The 19,710-nt window shown below is 37.4% G+C and overlaps 2 protein-coding genes and 1 non-coding gene across 3 annotated transcripts in view; all 3 read right to left on the bottom strand.

Moving 5' to 3' along the window:
* LOC106111174 (zinc finger protein 704) overlaps window positions 1-10,056 on the bottom strand; it is a 49,308-nt gene extending 39,252 nt beyond the window's left edge. Inside the window, exon 1 of the mRNA XM_013293188.1 lies at window positions 8,538-10,056. Coding sequence (XP_013148642.1) covers window positions 8,538-8,912 — 375 coding nt within the window. The 5' untranslated portion in view covers window positions 8,913-10,056. The remainder of the gene's footprint in view (window positions 1-8,537) is intronic.
* A 5,912-nt stretch (window positions 10,057-15,968) lies between these two features.
* Trnaa-agc lies at window positions 15,969-16,041 on the bottom strand. The gene has a single exon. It is a non-coding gene; the product is annotated as a tRNA-Ala (tRNA).
* Window positions 16,042-16,181: 140 nt separating this feature from the next.
* LOC106110964 (methylcrotonoyl-CoA carboxylase subunit alpha, mitochondrial) overlaps window positions 16,182-19,710 on the bottom strand; it is a 10,105-nt gene continuing 6,576 nt past the window's right edge. The window contains exons 13-15 of the mRNA XM_013292933.1: window positions 18,940-19,133; window positions 18,069-18,203; window positions 16,182-16,961 (exon numbers count right to left, since the gene is read on the bottom strand). Of these exons, the coding sequence (XP_013148387.1) occupies window positions 16,803-16,961; window positions 18,069-18,203; window positions 18,940-19,133 (488 nt within the window). The 3' untranslated portion in view covers window positions 16,182-16,802. The remainder of the gene's footprint in view (window positions 16,962-18,068; window positions 18,204-18,939; window positions 19,134-19,710) is intronic.

Raw genomic sequence — 19,710 nt, 5'->3', positions numbered from 1 at the left:
GTTAGGTAATGAACTTAGGATGTAGGTCTCTAGAACTAGATCAGTAGATATTGTACGGGCCCACTTGGCGACTTGGCGTTGACACAGAGCGACCGGGTCGCGATCCTCGGTGCGGCCAGTGTTCGCCCTATTAAACTTTTTGCAAATCGATTGCATACGATACAACACGCATCGAGCATACCTATGATTTATGATGAATAAACCAGCGCTTGACCACGATCCCACCTGACGAGAAGTGGTGATAATCCAAAGATAATCACAATTATATTTAAAATAACTAAAATAAAAGATAATTCACTAAATACCGTTATATATTTCGTGGCACAATAAAATAATTAGTGTATGTAGGTCGTACGGCTGTCGCTGTAAGGAAGTGATCGTTGCGCAGCGAAGTCGATGGTGATGCAAGACTGGGCCGCGAACGATTTATTTATCACGCTTGTTAGGCTCCGTTGACGCTACGACGCCGAACGCCGAGAACCGATCGAAATGACGTCATAATGTAGAGGAATGGCAATTTCAGAATCGACGTCATGGATCGCTGGCGGGAGCGTCGCGTCGCCGCTTGTGAGCGCGACATAGCTATGACGTCACAGGAAGCGTTTGCCGCCCTGCAGCGGTGGGGGCGTCGCGCCCCGCCGCCCGCCGTGCCGCTCTCGACTTTCATCAAATCTCGCATAGTGCGTTACGCAATTAAACGAGAAATCTGCGCAAGGACGTGGCCGTTGTTTCGACACGCGATTCGAGTCGATGCCATAATCTCATCGTTTACGTGCGACGCTTAGAAAAGTGAGCGTTTCACCTTGGGATGCCAACGAGCGCGGTCGCCTCTCTATTCTTGGATATCGAAATAGCGTTAAATACGATCGAGAGGTCGGGCAGCGAGGTGGCGAACACGCAGGCGTCGCGACCCAGCCTGACCCAAAAACGGACTGTCCCGCCGCGCCCGCGCCCCTCCCGCTCCCTCTGATAACGGATATAGGGAACCTGTTCACTGCGCGAACATAACACACGCATGGCGAATAGAACCGTTATTCGTTGACCTGCCGGCGACGATGTGTTTATGAGTAGCGCGCAACTAGCATTGACATTGCTAAGTGTATTTATGATTAACATATTACATTATGTGCCTAGCAAACTGTTACTATCTCTCAGTATGTGCCAAGGCCGTAAAGTGAATGAATAGGTCGTTCCTCAGTATATTGTAATGAAGACTTATGATGACATGATTATGAAATGTTTGAATCGGAAACTATGTAGAACTGGGACATATAATAGATACTAAAAAAAGTAACAATTTACGGTTCTCGAGCACAAATATTGTATAATATATAAGGTCGAAGTGTAAAATCATTAACTCGCTGGTTCGGCGAAAAATCAGAATCGGTGAGTCGGGCCGATGTTTTCATGTCACGAAAAAGGAAAACGCAAGTGGAGGCCGGGTTTCGAATGCGGGCGATGCGTCGTCACCGGTTCAATATCAGAAATACTGGGTCAGTGGGTCAGCGTGCCGGCGGGCGCCTCCCTCCTGCGCCGCCCGCACCCTCCCACCGCACCTTGTTGTTATAACTTACATCTTCGCATTATTCAAAGTTAGTTATAGTTTTTCAATGTTACACACGATATTACTATAGATTTGTAGTGTCGGAACAGTTTGCGAAGCTAGTTTCCAACAGATTTTGGCTTCAAAACAACTTTTGAAAGATCAAGGTCGATAATTAAAAAGAAGTTACACACGATCCGAGTCGGCGAGGTTACCGAAATACTCGTAAGCGGGTATGGCGACATCCGCCCACGTGCTAACGGTTCTGGTGCGTTACTGTTAAATCGGAACCCGAAAACCAGTTATTTTGCGCCGCTGACTCAGCATTCACGGCTCGTTCCAGACGCCCGGATGAAACACTCACAATACCTGGTTACATTGTTTTATTTATCTTCGTTAACCCTATAACTAAACGTTTTCCCAATAAATTATTTTATCTCTCATCTCGCAAAATATTCAAAGAGCTGTGCTCTACGTATACAATTCATGAAACTATTCCAAGGTGAGTGCAATCAGGTCACCCACAAAGGGCTGGCCTTGTCGTTTCGCAGACTTGGAGGACAATTCGATAAAAATAATAAACTTTGGTGTTTAAGTATAGATTTTGCATTTCGTTAAGAATAGTTGTGTATTAATTTAAATTAAGACCACGTTTGTGATTCTAGGAGCAGATAAGGAGCCGGCAACGCGGTACAAAATGACGTAGATGTGAAGTTTGTAATTTGCAACGGTTGTCTGACATCATTAAAATGGTCAATCATCTCGCCGTTTCGGTGCTGAATGTGGGTCGAATAAATTAAGCAAGCCGCATTTCGTACAACAATGGGGACGCCTCGCCTAGCTTCAAAACACAATTTATTTCGTATTCTATTAACAAGGGCAAATGATCAATTATCGAAAAAATGCATTAAAGTTGAAGTAAAAAATTAATAAAACTTGAACATTCGAAAAAAATGAGTTCCAAATTGTTGGTTTAAACCTGCAATAAAAAGGAAAGTTTATGAGCATCAGAAAGTTAAAGGTAACTGTTGCTTAATCGTGCTATATCAAAGTAATTGCTTAAGTATAATCCACCGGTTGCGCCTGTGTTGCTCTTGCTCTACAAACAGTTGTTATCTCGAGTCGCGAGCCGCGGCTGAGAGCCGTTGGCGTCTCGTACTGACACGCAAACCGTCCACTATATAGTTTTATCTTATCAACCTTGATTTATATAGAAACTGTGTCATTGAGCACCTCCACCAGCAACTTTGGCTATTACGAAATCTATGTAAAAAACTACACGCGTTACAAGGTGATTAAAAGTTTCAACCGATGATTACGAGTAAAAGAAACGTGGATTCTTTATGACGAGGTTTAATAACCAAATCTTAGTACGGTTAGATGTTTTAGATCAGTAAAAAAGTGCTTGGTGGTCAGACAAAAGAACGATTCAAAATGAACAATTTACAGGTCGAATTTCAGTTAATGTAATTACTGTATCAACTTCATAACAGCTTATTTTATGGGCAACTTTTATTATCATCATTCCTTACAAATCGCGTCTGTAGATTTTTAATTCTCGGCTGCTGCAATTATTGACAAAAAGTAAACAATTGATCTCTCGGAACTGTCTTAAGGTGGGTAATTATAACGTGGCAACACGCGCACACGGCGGTATTAAGTGTAAACAAGCGATTTCTCTTCCCATGGTTCGTCTGACCGGCCGCCAACCGCAAGCCGCCAGCCGCTGCCGGCCCGGCCGCTTGTTCCGTTTACGTTCTCATCGACAAAAACCTCACGTACGACTTGAAACTATCGAAGGGGAAACTTGTAAATTACATTCCAATGAGCTTTAACGTTCATGGCATCAATGTCATTTAAAGTTGATATACTTACATTACGCGGATTTAACAATTCTAAAACACAACAATTTCACTTATGTTTACTGTTTTTCAAACCTCGTTACAATTCAATGATTTTTGAGAGATTCTAATAGAGATGTACTAAGAGAGAGCCATACGAAGTAAGTGGAGTGGAAAAAACGCATACATTCGCTTTTAAATCATAAATACTTTCACCGTCAAGTAACAAATGCGATATTCATTACAGAGAATGTAATTATCAGTTACAATTGTTCACGACACTCCGTGCTCTGAGCACACGTTAGATTTATTACATTTCGAAGACAACGACCTTGAATACAAGTAGGTGACAGTAAGTTTGAAAAATTAGTTACAAATGTAGAAATTTATTACATTTCTTTTTATAATCTTAGGGAATAGTTGCTTGACGCAAGAGTGGCCAAAGCTCAGTGGCCATGAAACGTATTTTATAATTACGTAATAACTAAACTCAATATTTCAAATTCTTTGAGACTGCTAAGCTTTGTTATGTCTAAAACAAAGTCAGGTTGTAAAGGTCGGAACAATGTATTGTGTAAAAGTGAGTGAGTGAATCTGAAACGGTACATGGCCGCGTAGTGAGGCACTTTCACACTCGCGTCGTGCCCGCGCCGTGTCCGCGCCGCGCCGCGCCCGCGCTTGCGACCTCAGCGAACGAAAGGCGCGGTTGCAAATGCAGGGAAATCACAACGTTTACGTAACGTAAATAGCCTACTTCGAACGTCGAGCAATAGGTTCTATGACTACGTTAAATTACAATAATGTGTAATGCGTCCAGTTCTGAGTAATCTCTAAGCACCAATAAAAAGTAGATAATAGTAAAAATTGTCTGCAACATGGTGGTGTTAAGAAATTACAATTTCATGAATCAAAACATCTCTATTAATATTAAATTTAAGCGTAGTCAATAAAACATTGAAATCATTCGAGCGAAACTTTTTATTTCTATAACTGATCCATTAATTCAAAGTGTCGTCTTTAAATGTCAATTAAATATTTTGAATCTTTGTATAGCGAAATTAATTATATTATTCTCTCTATTTGAAATGTATTCTATCATTCTTTATTTTCATTTGACAATTTTTAATTCAAAATGCAATTACGAGATTTAAATTAAACTGATATTGGCATAATGGACCTGCCTCAATGCACGGTCATCAGTGTACGATATTGACTGCTTCTGCCGGCAATGTTTCTGGGAAGCGAGGCAATCTGGACATTAGCGGTTGTTCTACTTAGCGCGGCGAGGCGACGGTAAGGCGGTGAGGCGGTGAGCTTCGCTGATGGGCTCTGCGGGCTAACGGTCCCGCCGCGCCGCGCACGTGAAAATAATTCTTGAGGCGATTTTGTAATATATACCGTTACACTGTTCCGGACCGGCCGGCGTCCTTATTTCTCGAGCGCGCAGTCGCAGAGTTCTTTATTTATTTTTATATCTCTCTGCCCTGACACATTATCTCGCTATAATGAACGCAAGTCGCTTTTAGTCATCAATTTAATGATGAAAGCAACGTAGTAATTAGGTTTTTGCTTTAAATTAACTGTTAGATACGTATTTTTATTGCGTTTGACACAGTCAAATTGTAAGTTACGCCAGAGTACTATGCGGTGGTTATATAGCGAATTTTATTGTATGCAATAAGGCAAAATTAGCAGTTGTCAACAGTAAATAGCTTAAAATCTCTTGATTTTCGTATTTTAGGAGAAAGCAACGAAAGCCATGCATATAAATCAGCTTAGAAATATAATAATTTACTAAGGTGTTTGATAACGTCTTGATATATGGTCGACGATCTATTCATGCGAAGAAAACGCAATCTTCCACATAAACCCCTATAGCTACAAAGACATAAAGAATGTTAAATTAAGCGCAAGCAAGCCACTAGCAGTATATACATAGTTATTATTATTAGGTATATTACCGAATAAAAAAGTCGATTCAAAATACGTAATAGTAGAAGCTGGTTGTATTTAAATAGTGTGCTGATCTAACGTAGGCTATAAACTTTGTTTTGGTCGTAAAAAGAACGTAGAGCGAGTTCGGTCGGTGTGAGTCAGGCGTGGCCAATCAGTTTCGATTGAGGCGATTCCGCGTAGCGAGTGCTTTGCCGTCACTCGTAGCACAGTGCAATTACGTGTGACGCCGCTCGCCTCACTCGCCGGGGAATACCGCGTCACCACTGATAATTATTTTCTCGCAAAAAGGCCGGGGCCGACGTAATTTCCTATATGCAATTCCATTTACCGACTATACGCCATGATTACTGCTTTGAGCTTGAAAAACTATTTATGTTTATGATCGCTACATTTGTAAAACTTTTTCTTTTCTTAATGCTTGACCGCTATCATAATGTTATTTATCGTTTTGGTCAAATGATACAATATTTTAGCACCGCATATTTCCTTGACACAAAAGTTTCATAATTGGAGACATTTTGCTTTTGCTGTGCAATAGAGGAAAATTAAAATCGCTGCGCAGTATATCTATATGCAATAATTATGAAAACACATTACAACAGGAACAATAATGCGCACTTTGTCGGGATGTAAACAGTGATATTATGTTATCTTATTAAGTTGTTTTGATGCAAGTGACGAGAGGCGCGCGACTAGCGCCGCGGCGGGCTGTGACGTAAACTATTGCCTATCTGTGTCGCCGGTTATCTGACACAAGCGCTATTAATGTAAACAATGTGCGCATTGACCTTTACGATTTTTTAAACAGTAATACGTATGCCAGGATAGTAAACAAAATACGATTATATTTAAATGTCTTCATTTAGCAACTAAATATTTGTGATAATTATTACGTGACAATTCAAGTTTGTATCAACGGAGTTGCAATTCGGCCATGAATGAGAGATCGTGTTGGCGTCACCGTGTGAGCGCGGGCCTCGTCGTGACGTCACGGATCACAGTGTGTGATGCCTACGCACGCGAGGCCGACTTCCGAATCGAATGCAACGCTACCGAACGTTTCATCAGGGATAGGATATGACTTTCTAACAATATTATGTTTATAAAAGAGAGTTTTAAGTTTTTATTACATCATAAATGAAAAGATATTCTTTCGATTTGATATAAAGCTTTATATTTAACATAGTGATTATGAATAGATTCGTTATCATCGTAAAACAAACATATTTTTACGACCTAGAGCTCGTTAGTTTCAATCAGATAACGTTTAATTTTCATTTTTATTATAATTTTTTTAAACCATGTCACGGTCAAGCGGAATGTTATCACATAATCGAAAGTGCCGGGCGATATGGCGAAGGGGCTCGAAGTCTTATGATCGATTTCTAATGACATTTATCTGTTATCACTAAAACAGTAATTTGTATTGTATTATTTGGCGTGATAAGGTTGTGGTCGCGCGCCGCCACGCCGCGCCGCGCTGCGCCGCGCCGGCCGGCTTTTGTAAAACAATAATGTTTTAACGTAAGATTTTAAAAATAGCTTTAAACGATGACGGTATACTTGTTTCTATTTCAGTTTGAGATTTCTGTTCGTAAAATGTCGGAATCTGAGTCTTTCTTATGTATTAACTGAGGTAACGGAAACTTTAGTTAAAATTCCTTAACCTCATTTACAGATCTTAGTATAAAAGTGTGAAAAGAGTTAACTTTTGGTATCTGATGTCCTAAATGGTTTTATTAATGATTTTAATTGTATATTATATATTATTATATATTTCAAAACTTTTCAATGAAGCAAACATTTGGGTTTCCTACAAAATAATACCGGATGACAACTGATTAAAATTAACCTCAGTAAGTTGCCCTAATCGACCTTGTTGTAACCGGTAACACGGCGACCGGAACTAAGAGCTTACTAACACCGTTGTGAATGCAACTTAAAAAAAATTAAAATCTGGTATGTAGAGTCGCCTAAAATATTTTTGACCGCAACTGTAAAGACTTTTGATCAAATTTATCGTGTTTAGAAATGACTTAATTAATTTAATGACTTATACGATTACATATGTACATTTTATGGAATATGACAAAGAATTCTGTCTGTGTAAAGTGTTCCAAGTCGACATGCGTAAGCGCAGGGGAAAATCTTAATCCAATTATGTACAGTTGTTTGTGGTAACGGTGTCGGCGTGACCGAATTTCAAGCGCACGTATCTACTCGCGTACGAGGCACGGCCGGCGGGCGACGGGTAACGGCCATGGAGGACGATGCGCGTGCGACTCTTTCCCTACACGTAGGCTTGGCCTTTGCTCAATCTTTCACGTACGTAGAAACAAAGACTGTGAGAAAACCGTGAGAATGAATAAACATCTCCAATGTTAACATCTGTAGGGTTGTTTTTAAATCAATTTTACGTGTTGCCCTTTGGTTATTGGTGGCTACTCATTAATGTAATCGTGTCTTATTATTAAACTATCTAATCGAATACTTATTTTATGAATGACGCCTAACAGTCGATAAACGTTCACGTGCGACACGGTGTTAATTCGAAAATACTCGTGTATCGGTGACGTCGTGCATAGTTGTCGTGACACTGCGGTTAGCTATATGCCGGTAAACAAGTGTGCTTCGCCGGCGCTTACGTAAACCACATAAACAAAACATGTTATTTACCCAGTGACGAACGCTCTTTGATCCGGTCTTCTTCCTTGTTGTACTACAGCATGGGATAAACCTAACTTGGAAAATTGACACCATAACACGGGAAATAAGAAATCATAACGTACCCACGTGATAGATAGGATGTGGATCTCTTGGCAATTTATATTACAAACATTTTGCTTGAATAAGCGTAGAACAATCAAATAACAAAGGGCGATAAGGTATCATGCGATAGTCGCGCAACGCAGTGCGCGCCGCGTGCGGCTCCGCGTCGTGCTGCACGTGCGCGGTGCCATGCCGGGTCGCCAGCTCACCCCACACGACCAGCCTTTGTCTTCATGCAAAGTTTGTCCAATGTCAACATCGGTGCCAATGACAATTAATCACCATATCGACTGATACTACTTGATAAGTTTTTCAAAAGTTGCGTTCAAGCAAGATATTTATAACTCATTCAAAGTTATTATTAGATATAAGTTAAAGTTTCCTCTTATTTTACTTTTAATATAATAAACAGTAATATTTGTACTGACCTCAGCTGTGGGTGAGTGGACCTGGACGCGCAGCTCGTCGGTCTGGTAGTCGTGGCGGAGGACATCGGCGCGCACCTCGCGGCCATTGTGTGTGAGGAAGACGCGCTGGCCGGGCTGCAGGCGCACGCCCACCAGCCCGCGGAAGCCGGGCCCGATCAGCTCAGCATCGCGGTACTCGCGGCTCATCTTCCCGCCGTCGAAGCGCACAGTGTACCGAGTGTTCGGCGTCAAGTTTATGCAGTTGTTGTTCTCCGGAAACGGCGCCGGCGTCTTCACCGCCTGAATCATACCAGAGTAGTACAGTCCATCCTCAGCGAGCGCGGCGACGCGCGTCCCGATGATGGAGCGCTTCGCGAGTCGCTTGCCGGTCGACATGGCGCTGCCGGTCCTGTTGGCTCGGCGCGACTTCACTATACGCACTAAAAGGGGTCCTCTCGTCCACACTAGTATCTTTCACGAGTTCACACAGAAAATTCAAAGCGCCCGGCGAACGCGTTTCGTGGGGTATCCGTAACAGAATTTTGGAAAATCGCTAGAATTCCTACGCAATTCTGTACGCCGGATGAGGTTCGGCTCTTCAGTGGGCCGAGGCTGATCGCGGCTCTCGCGCGGAAACATAATACGAAGGCGAAGTCCTCGAAGATCGGGACAAAGGGAAATCCTTTCGCGACAACAAACTTTACGCGCTAGCTCGCAACGAACGACCTCAATAGACACGGTTCAGACGAGAACTGGCGTGCGTGCGGCGCGAGTCGCGACACCGGCCGGCCGGCGAGCAGGAGCGCCGACCGTCCGTCTCGTTTCTTTGTTTTGATACTCAGCTGTTTCGAGGGAGTAGATGAGATCGGCGGCCGGTGGGAGTGCGAGAGGGAGCGGCGTTCGCCGGCCGACGGAGAGGTACGGCAGTTCGGGCCGGGTCGGCGCGAGGGCCAGCGGAGAGCGGTGAGGGCGCTCACGGCCGGCATCGGGGCGCGCCGGCTCGCACGTGGAACGCAAAGTGGAGGTGGAACGGAGTGCTGACGCGGCGCGGCGCTGAAGGCGTTGCACAACGCACCGCTGCTCTCGCCGCCCGATGCCGCCGGCCGGCCGGTGCTCGCTCGCCGGTCGCCGGCTAATTCATGACACAGTTTCTATTCGGATTCGGGGTCGATTCAAATGTCAAGCAGATGCACCCCACTTATGCAACACTATTAACGTGACCTCGTTACACTTACGCACATACCTATTGAATAATTAGGTCGAACGATTGAAAATTTTCATTTCTTCCAATTTCACGAATCCATATCCAATTCAATAATAATCTAAAGTATCACAAATTGTAAGCATAAATGTACATGAGTCGTATTTACTGACCAACAAAGATGACACAAAACTTTCAAATATTTACGATAATCATAGATACTGCACATTTATTCCATCTGTTTGTAACTTTGTTGAAGACTGAAACACAATTGCACTGATGTCTGCATATAAATATTCTGATGATTCCTAATCTGTAAACATACTATCCGACCATATAATACGTAGGAAAAACTATATAATTGATATATGCTCACACAATACCTTGTGTTCGTGCTGCGACAAGCGTTTGCTTACAACTTGGCTCTACGAAATTTTCGTTTAAATTAACAATTACAAATTGTGTTCAAAACTTACAATTTATGTCCAATTTACGCGTAAGAAGATAACTTTGAAACTGCACCTGTTGCAGTTAAATAATAAAATTAACCGAAGTTCAACTCGTTCATTATTTGATTCTTCAATCATAACTATTTGAGTTATGATTGAAGAATCGAATAATGTTCAATGCAAAATTGCGTAGCAAGTCTTTAAATGACCTTTTCATTAAAAGTCAAAGAGAAAAAACCTTTCAAAAGTACAAAATGTTTTATTATAACGCCAACGCCTTAGAACGCCACTAAAGTTGTCAACTAACATTTTTTACCAGTGCTTGACAGTTTTAAATATAATTTTATTAAAATCACGAAAAGGCAATCAGTGCAACTGCGATTTAAATGCAACACATTGTTAATTGTATTTTAACAACTTGATTTGCTAACGAATCAAAGTAAGACTGCTTGCAACTACACAATTATAGAACATTATTGATTTAATTTCAAAGCTAGTTTATATATCCACCATGGGTTCCTTGCTTATTTTTTTTAACTAAAATGTGCAAGGACAAGGTTGAACTCTACCATTGTAACGCTAATAAATTTAGGGCCTGTCCCACCACTGGCTGATAGTGAGCATCTATCTTAAATAGCTTAAAAATGACGTTACTGCCAGATAAGGGAACAAAATCCGATATTACCATCACATATTTTACACGTTCGATTGTTATCAGACGATTTACAATTTGGTGGGACAGGACTTTAGAATCTTAGCAACATATTGTTACCTTGGTATTAACCAATGCAACCAGAATGTATACTATAATGCAATACGATATTGTAAAAATCGTGACAAAGATAACCAAATGTAAGCGTGTAAGCCTATTACAATGTTATATGTAGTACATATTTCATTAGCTTTACATATTGTCCGATTTTCAATATAAATGCACGTATTAAATATAAAATAAGCACGTACACGTGCAATTGAAACATTCCGATAGTGATAATAGATTTTTTTTTTAATGAGTTACATTGTAAGCCTAACTTGAAACAAGCTAATTTGAACAGGATTTCATATTTATAATTCATTAGTTAATCTGTACTTCTAAGGATTACTTAGACATAGTTGCATTTGTTAGCTTTTATCTGTAACAATGAGCGTAGAACTTGTTACATAAATATAAAACGAAAGTTATTAAATTGAACATTTTCTGTGATTTTGACATGTTTTCCAGTTAAGCTCTCGGAAATTAAAATAGTTTTTAATATAGCAACAAATACAAGAATAATAATGAAAGAGATATTACTTAGACATGTTAATTCTGTATAGTTCAATGCGATAGTATTTGTAGTAGTGATAAGCCAATAAAATCTTTCATAACTTGAGGTCGTTTCTTCTGTTTACATTTCAAAATATCGATATTTATAAGAAAGATCACGTCCGTGAAACAATCACGTTCTATAACGGCAATAAAAATATTCAAGGCACGTTTCACTCCTTGTTCTTTGAACGTAATCGTTTTTTAGTTTTTTTTATTTATACGTTGACAATATGGCAGCCATTATGCTTGTTACATTATGTTTTAATTTATTTTATTAACCCTTTTCATGCAAGGAACCAAGATCTTTGGACTCGCACAGACTGAAATTCTTAAAAGTTACTGGTTGGTTTCTCGTCTGTTTTTTTCTTTTTGCCAAGTATATGGTCTGACAAAAAGAGAAGTAGGTATGTATACTCGTATGTTTAACTTTGGCCCTGTGTAGTTAATGTGCATTGATTATTCTTGCCCAAGTCGCAAGAGAACTCCAACTTGCATATCATAAAGTCTAAAAGATTGCATAAATTCTAAAAAAAAACACTATCTCATATTTCTGTTTAGTGCAGCTTTTTAAGGTAATCACAATTATAAACATCTGTAATAACTCATAATGTTTTAACGTAATGTAACAAATACCAGGGACAGGGAATGGAATGTTAAAGTAAGCTGACCATTTAAAGGTTACCAAAAATACTCAAATTACTAGAATTAATTGCAACCAGTCTTTTCAATATTAATTAATGAGGTGATTAGTTTAACGACCAAATTATTGTAAACATAAATGAGAGTTGTTTTACATTTTTGAAGTGATTTAATCAAACGTCGTTTCCTTGATTTTAAATTATCGATTCCTGCACAATTAAATGTTATTTCCTTGTTATATTATTTAAGCATTAGAAATAACCTCTTAACCTTTAAAATAAAATCAATCCGGACCAAATATAAATAAATGCTTTGCGTTTAAGTTGCGCCAAATGAATGAAAATAAAACAAAAGATCAAAAAAAACATTAACTTAATTGTACTTAAATGATTCTACAGAAGAAATGAAAGATGAAAGAATTTTCTAATCTAATAACAACTTGAATAGTACAGTTTTATTTCCACTTGAAAGGTCTCAGAATCTCAGCATACAGGGAGTCGAGTTTAATGCACTACGTAAATAGGGGTTGTGGGGAGCCAATGGGGCGGCGTGGAGATGAACACATGGGCTGGTTTGTTGTACCGATCAGCTGTTGTTGGAATGTTAACAAAAAACGTCAACAAACCAGTATAGCGAGGGGCGGACGAGCCTCCGCAGGTAACGAAGCCTTCCAGTTATAATAAATGTGAATTGTTTGATACTAAGCACCCGCGGGTAAATTTTGCAAAGGTTTATAATGCGAGTTTTAAATACTATTTTGAAGTTTTCAATTATTTGAAATTTTAGAAAGAGATAGATGGATTGCGTGAATGGTGACATGATCAAGAAGGAAGTGATGACTGAGATGACGTGTGATAGTTATGTAAAAACCTGTCGAGCGAACCCTATGGGAGCAGGATGAGGAGGAAGATCGTGATTTAAAACTTTTTGTATTTTTAAAACTTGCGTTTTTTGGCCTTCCCTGAAGTTTAAGACCTAGTTGAAAATATTGCTTTCGGTGTTCTCCTAAAAGTATTTTTTTAACTCAAGGGTTTTGGACTCGGGAAGAATGACTGCCTTACAACTCGTTTTACCCTCAACGTCGTCATTTAACCCTTCACCCTCACGTATTTCTAATTTCGGTACGAACAGATTGTGCGTGAGGTGTGTTAAAGATGTCTGAGAACATATGGGAGAGTTTTACGTTCTGTGCCGACCCTTCGGGAAGAGACCACGATGGTTATTTTTATTATACTTGTTTATTAAAAGTTGGATCAATTTTTAAAAGTAGAACTGAGAAGTATAATGTTAGTAGTCTTCCGTACCAATTGAATTACTTAAAACAGGTAAAGGAAGTCAAGTGTTCTTGGTGTAATAGAAACTTGTAACTTGATAGTTAGGCATTTAACGCATGTTCAACCAGTAACCACATATGCCTGTAGTGCAACCGGTTTGCTTCTCTTAATTTAGTTATTTTGATTCGTTAATCTGTATGCTCTTTATTAAACATAAATTGAATGTGTTGTAAGTTTTCATTGATTATTAAAACAGTAAACTTAAGCATAAGTAACTAACATTTTTTGTTATTAAATTATAACAATGTATAAATATTGAATAAACAAACCTACAGCTTTTCTTCTATTTTCTCTACAATCTAATTGCACATATAAGCAAATACAGATAAATTAAAGAATGTACAAGAGCCTTGTGGTTGGGTTTGTCCGCTACCAAATCTGGAGACACCGGAACTACTCACGGACTTATCGCCTTCTGTCAATGGTTTTTCCTGAGTATGATAACCCATAACAATGTTACATATGTCATATCGAAGAAAAGAAGTCATAGATTATGTTTCTAGCTTGTAATTTTGATAAACAGAAGTTTTTTGTAATGTTAATTCGGTTAATGTAGTATTGATTAAATTGTATGAATACTCCGCGACATCTTTCTCTTACAAAATGTAAAAATTACTTACATGATTCATAGTCAATAGTAAACGCCCTTTTCATTTTTCCCAGTCTTTACAGAAATTTCGCGTAAATACCTTATCTAGATTATTAAAATAAAATGGCGGCGGCAGCAGGACGGCTTCCATCTTCATGTTTATCACAACAATGTTCTAACTTTTTACTTCTTGACTTTTAACACTTTATTTTTCGATTTAATTTAAATGTCTTTTAACTAATTTATAAGAAAGATAACTATATCTTGTAATCCTACGTATACGTAATAAAACGACAAGCTTATTAACTTATTATCTACCCTCAACATATATTTAAATGTACTGACAACAACCCTGGTAACGGAGTGGATGGGATAATGCATTTACCGGTGTATGGGTTTATATTGCTAGGCATCTCGACCACGGTGCCGGTAATGTTAAAACCCTGTAATAATGATTAATTGTAAAATTCATCTTCCAAGCGGATGATCGCGGGTACCAAATAGTTTTAACGAAATGTTTTCTTTACTACTACGCAACAATGTTTTCTTCGTTTTTCTTTTGTCACATCACTTGTTCAAGAATAGAATTTGGCCAACGTCCACAGGTTAAAAATTTAAAACAACAATTAATCAACATGACGTAATGGGATTGTAAAAATGTTATTTTACTGTAGATTTGTATGTCAATGAACTCTCGTGTATACCCGAATGCTTGGTTATTTAAATTGGACCTTGGAAATCACCAAGTGCCATCTATCAGTTAAACAGATTCAACCTATAATAAATTCACTTTATTACGGGAATAAGAGTTTGTTATTTCAACATAGCAACACTAAGATCAGAAAGATTTATCAACCTCTTGATATTTATCTCAAACAATTTGTACGTTTGATAAAACAATTCGATTACATAATGAATTATTTACTTCAGTTATAAGTTACGATAGTATTTTGCATGTTACATCGAGTTCAATAACATTTTCTTATACAAAAGGAAAACGATGTTCTGAGATGCCTTAACATGTCTCAATGACGTCACAAAGACGTACACAATGGCTTCATTATCGATATGAGTATGCATATAATTAAGAAGTCGCATTACTACTAACTAAATACACATATTGTTGCTAGCTCAGAGAGCAAATATTAATTCTTTTTTTTTAATTTACACATACTACTTTTTATACAAAGAAAGAAATTATGAACTTGCAACAAGTCTTTCTAGCCTTGAGTAAATTTCGTTTACTTAACATATTCCGATTTATTATTTATATGATAATATCTCTTTTGTATAAACGACACTTCGGTCATAGCTTTCAAAGTCACTTTTAAATAAGATAAAGTATACGATATGATAATTTATATCTTAAGTAGCAGGTATTACATTCATTAATTTACCGTTTTAATATTATTTTTACATTCTAAAAGAAATTAAATCAGCTTCTATGTACTAGATGATACTAGTATGTGAAAATTATGTTTATTATTCCTAATTTATTGAGTTATCGTGTAAAGGTTTAAGATAGTATGAAATAAATAAGGCAAAAATATTAATTGAATATCTATGAAATTGTTTACTAATTTTAAAAATGACAATTAGTTACTGTAACCATATCTTGTTTTAACCACAAGTGATATTACAGACCGCGATAGTTCAGGTGATATACAAATGATGTGACATTTACTATGCATTTTATCATTTCTTAGATAATATTTATATTTATTTTTAAAAATATACATTTGACCTAAACAACATATATAATAAATATTTAGTTTATTTTATTCGTGAAAAAATTTAATTAATATAATTTCAAATAATCAAAACCATTATTCAAACTAATATAAAAATCAATAAAAACTTTTGAAAATTTCCTCTTATGTTTCAACACCCTCTTTAAAAATGAGGGAAAAAAAAATTACAAAAACATTGGTTGGAGGCGCCGGGTATCGATCCCGGTACCTCTCGCATGCTAAGCGAGCGCTCTACCATCTGAGCTACGCCCCCGATATACAGACTGATGAAAATATTATTCGCATATTAATGTAACTTACTCAATACAATGAACATTATGAAATTCAATGATCAAATTACTTTCAAGTGAAAGGTACAGGATACTAACACATTGACAAAATGAGTAGAACGAATTTGTATAAAAACATACAATTTATTTATTCCTTAAATTATGACATTGCCCAATATGCGAAGTTTAATAATATAAGTACAATTGGAAGAAGTAATAAAAATACTTGTAGCCTGACAACATGGCAGAAAAATATGGAACCAATTTCTTTGATCATATTGCTAAGTTGTGTATAGAAGTCAATTGAAGTAACTCAGGCCTGCAATTTTCTTGGCTTATGCATTTTTATAATATTCACTATTAAATTGAAAAATTGAACGATTAACCATATACACGTACATTTAGTAAAAAAAAGTTATAAAAATATATCCGCTTAATATTACAGGATATACACAAGTAATCAATAATCATATACATTAGTAAAAAACAAGTTATATAAATGCTTCATTTACATTATTGTATTTTTCAGGACAATACGATTCACAGGATGATATTAAAATGAGAATAACTTTACTGTCTTAAGAAGTTGTCACTTAATCTTAATTTACACGTTTATACATAGAACTTATATCTCAAACAATTATATTTTACTGTATCAAGACAATAGATTGATATATTGCACCGATAAACAAATATTGTTCTAACGAGACATGTTAACTGAGCGATGACCTTTATTCAAAAGCATTTAGCTTTCGTTTTCGAGTACAACAATTTGAGCCCCCTTGCCGACAGCGTCGCCTTGCTTCACCGCCGCGAGGGAGGCCACCACGCCGTCCCGAGGAGACCGCACTACGTATTCCATCTTCATTGCTATCACCACGAACAGCGGCTGGCCTTTCACTACCTACATCAATATTAAATTATGAAGAATTTTACTTGAAAACATGACAATATTAAAGACATTAGGGAAGTATATAGACAAGGCATAATAAACAAACATTCTTCACCGGTACTTTCTCTGAAATGTACTATATCAGAACTGTTAACTATGCCTACTGTATATATTTTTTTAAATATCTTTGGACAATAAGAACTTAGATAAATGAATACCAACAAATATTTAATTGTTACATTTAATAGTAAGTCTCCAATGTCCTTGTTTGCATTACAACGAACTAAAGACTAGAACTTATATAAAGTATAAAATTTTAATTGAATATAATAAACTATTATACTAAGATCCGGTTTATTTATTTAGTTTAGTAAACATTTGCCTTAAATTCTCGTCAGGAGAAAGGAGAGTCAATTACTAATTACAGTAACATTTAGCGGTGATCGACAAGACACATTAGCACCGACATTAATTACTTGATGGCAATCTCGCCAATTAAACCTGCTCCAATTACCAACTTATGAAACAATTACTTTAACGATCTTAAATCAATGTACTGCGTCGCTTTTACATTTTTTTGTTCATAAGTCTAGTTTATTTTAAAAGAGATTTATTAATTTATACTATTATATTTACTTAATTGACTAGAATTTATCAAACACTGATATAAAATTCAGTACCTAAATAGACACAATAGCAGTTCTGTTTTGACGAGTAAAATAAAAAGATATAAACATTATAACAGTCATAGGCAATATGACGCCAAATTGGACAAAACTTTTATGTATACTTTATCACTATAAAAATATATCTTAATCAAGAGTTAAAAATCACTTTAAGGGCCTGCCCCACCACTGGCTGATAAGGCTCAGATAGCTTAAAATGCCGTCACTGTCAGAATACCAAAATCCGATATTTCCATCACATATTTTACACGTTGGATTGTTATCAGACAATACAATTTGGTGGGAGAGGCCATGAATCTTAGATCTTTTCTTGATTTTGAAGACAAAATTTTAAAAGATCCCCTTTTTTAAGAGTGTGAGAGGGGAGGTTTCAGATTTATATGAAATTGATTTTTTTTAAATGTTGTGTTTATAATCATAGGGTAGTTTTTACCTTATCTCCCTTATTGACGAGAATCCTCTCCAGCACGCCGGGCGTGGGCGAGGCGGCGCTGTGCGCGGCGGCCGCCGCCTCGCCGCCCGCTGACTGGTACTTAGCATGAGGTATTTGTACTACTGTTTGACCATTCTGGAACATTCAATATGATTTATGATAGAGAAGAGTACAAATGGTACTTTTTTTCATTTTAAATTTTTTTTATAGCATGAGGTGGCAAACGAGCAACCGGCCACCTGAGTCCGCCAAAATGGCGAAGCGACCGCTGCCCATAGATGCTTTGCCTACCCTTATCCGACGACGGAGAAGACGCACGTAAAGAGGACACCTCACTTCCCCTTCCTATGCATCTCCTCCACCGTCAAATCCATTTCCCCTTCCCATCATGTCTTATAAGATAAGGGTGGTAAAGAGAAAGGGACTCAAATTAGGCCTTTACTTATTTATTGATATAAGTGTATACAATAGCTAATATAATCACAATTACTCAGGAAAATGGAAAAAAAAGTATACACAAAACCGATATATTAGCCAACAGATGCATGACATTATTATAAACAATTTATTAAAGTTAGTTTTTTCTCAGTTACGTTGTACTAGTTAAAATATATTTTAGTCCCTTGATGTTTTTTAACTTTCAGCTTCACTTATTTAAAAAAATTCAAAGTTAGTAGTAATAGCCTAGAAAATTTAGTCTGATTTGAGTACATTGTAATAGTTCCTATTAGTATACCATTTTTAGGTTAAAATTAATATTAAAAATTGCTTAAAATACATACTACTGAAGACAACGCTTTTTCAACTGTACACTTATGTTATGTTTTGTTATAATCCTGCGTGCAGGATTCTTTATTAGATAAATACTAACCTCATCGTAAACATGGACTTCCTGGTCGTATGTGAGGAAGCCGACATTGCTGGTCTTGTCATCCACCTTGGTGAGGAGCCGCAGCCCGAGGTGGGAGGGGAGCAGCTCGGCCTGCGCCCGCCGCCACTCGCCCTCGCCCACTTTCACTCTGTATGTGTTTGGTGTGCTTTCATATTCTACGTGCACTTTGATATCTGTAAAAGAGATATTATTATAGTATTTTTTGATGACATATTGTTTAGTTTATACACTAGCTTTCGCCCGCGACTCCGTCGGCGTGGATTTAACAAATAACAAAAAAGAGTAGCCTATTCGTTCTTCTAAACTATCTTCTATATCTATATCAAATTTCATCTAAATCCATTCAGGAGTTTAGACTTCAAACTCTAACAAACACACGTCCATAAATCTAAACTTTCGCATTTATAATATTAGTATGTTTGTTCCTGTTCGATTGTTGGTTTGTATTAGATAGGTTACTTTCTATTATAAAATTCTTTCGCCATTAGAAAGATGATCACTGAATAAAATAGGCTATATTTAATATAAGTAAAGTTTAGTAGACATTAATAAACCGCATATTTCAGAATACATGTGTTAAAAATTTCTTCAAATTTGTATAATCTACCACCAGGGCGTAATCGGGGCGCGACGCTAATAAAAACCTTATAGTAATATAACACTATACTCTGCCTTTTTCGTTGAATTTGAAATTAACCGTTTTCTGCAGCTGATAGTTCGGTCTCCATGCGCTGGATGACACGGAGATAC

The sequence above is a fragment of the Papilio polytes genome, unplaced genomic scaffold, assembly GCF_000836215.1.
Source record: "Papilio polytes unplaced genomic scaffold, Ppol_1.0 DF824180.1, whole genome shotgun sequence".
Classification (NCBI taxonomy): domain Eukaryota; kingdom Metazoa; phylum Arthropoda; class Insecta; order Lepidoptera; family Papilionidae; genus Papilio; species Papilio polytes.
This window is presented reverse-complemented; position numbering and strand designations above follow the sequence as displayed.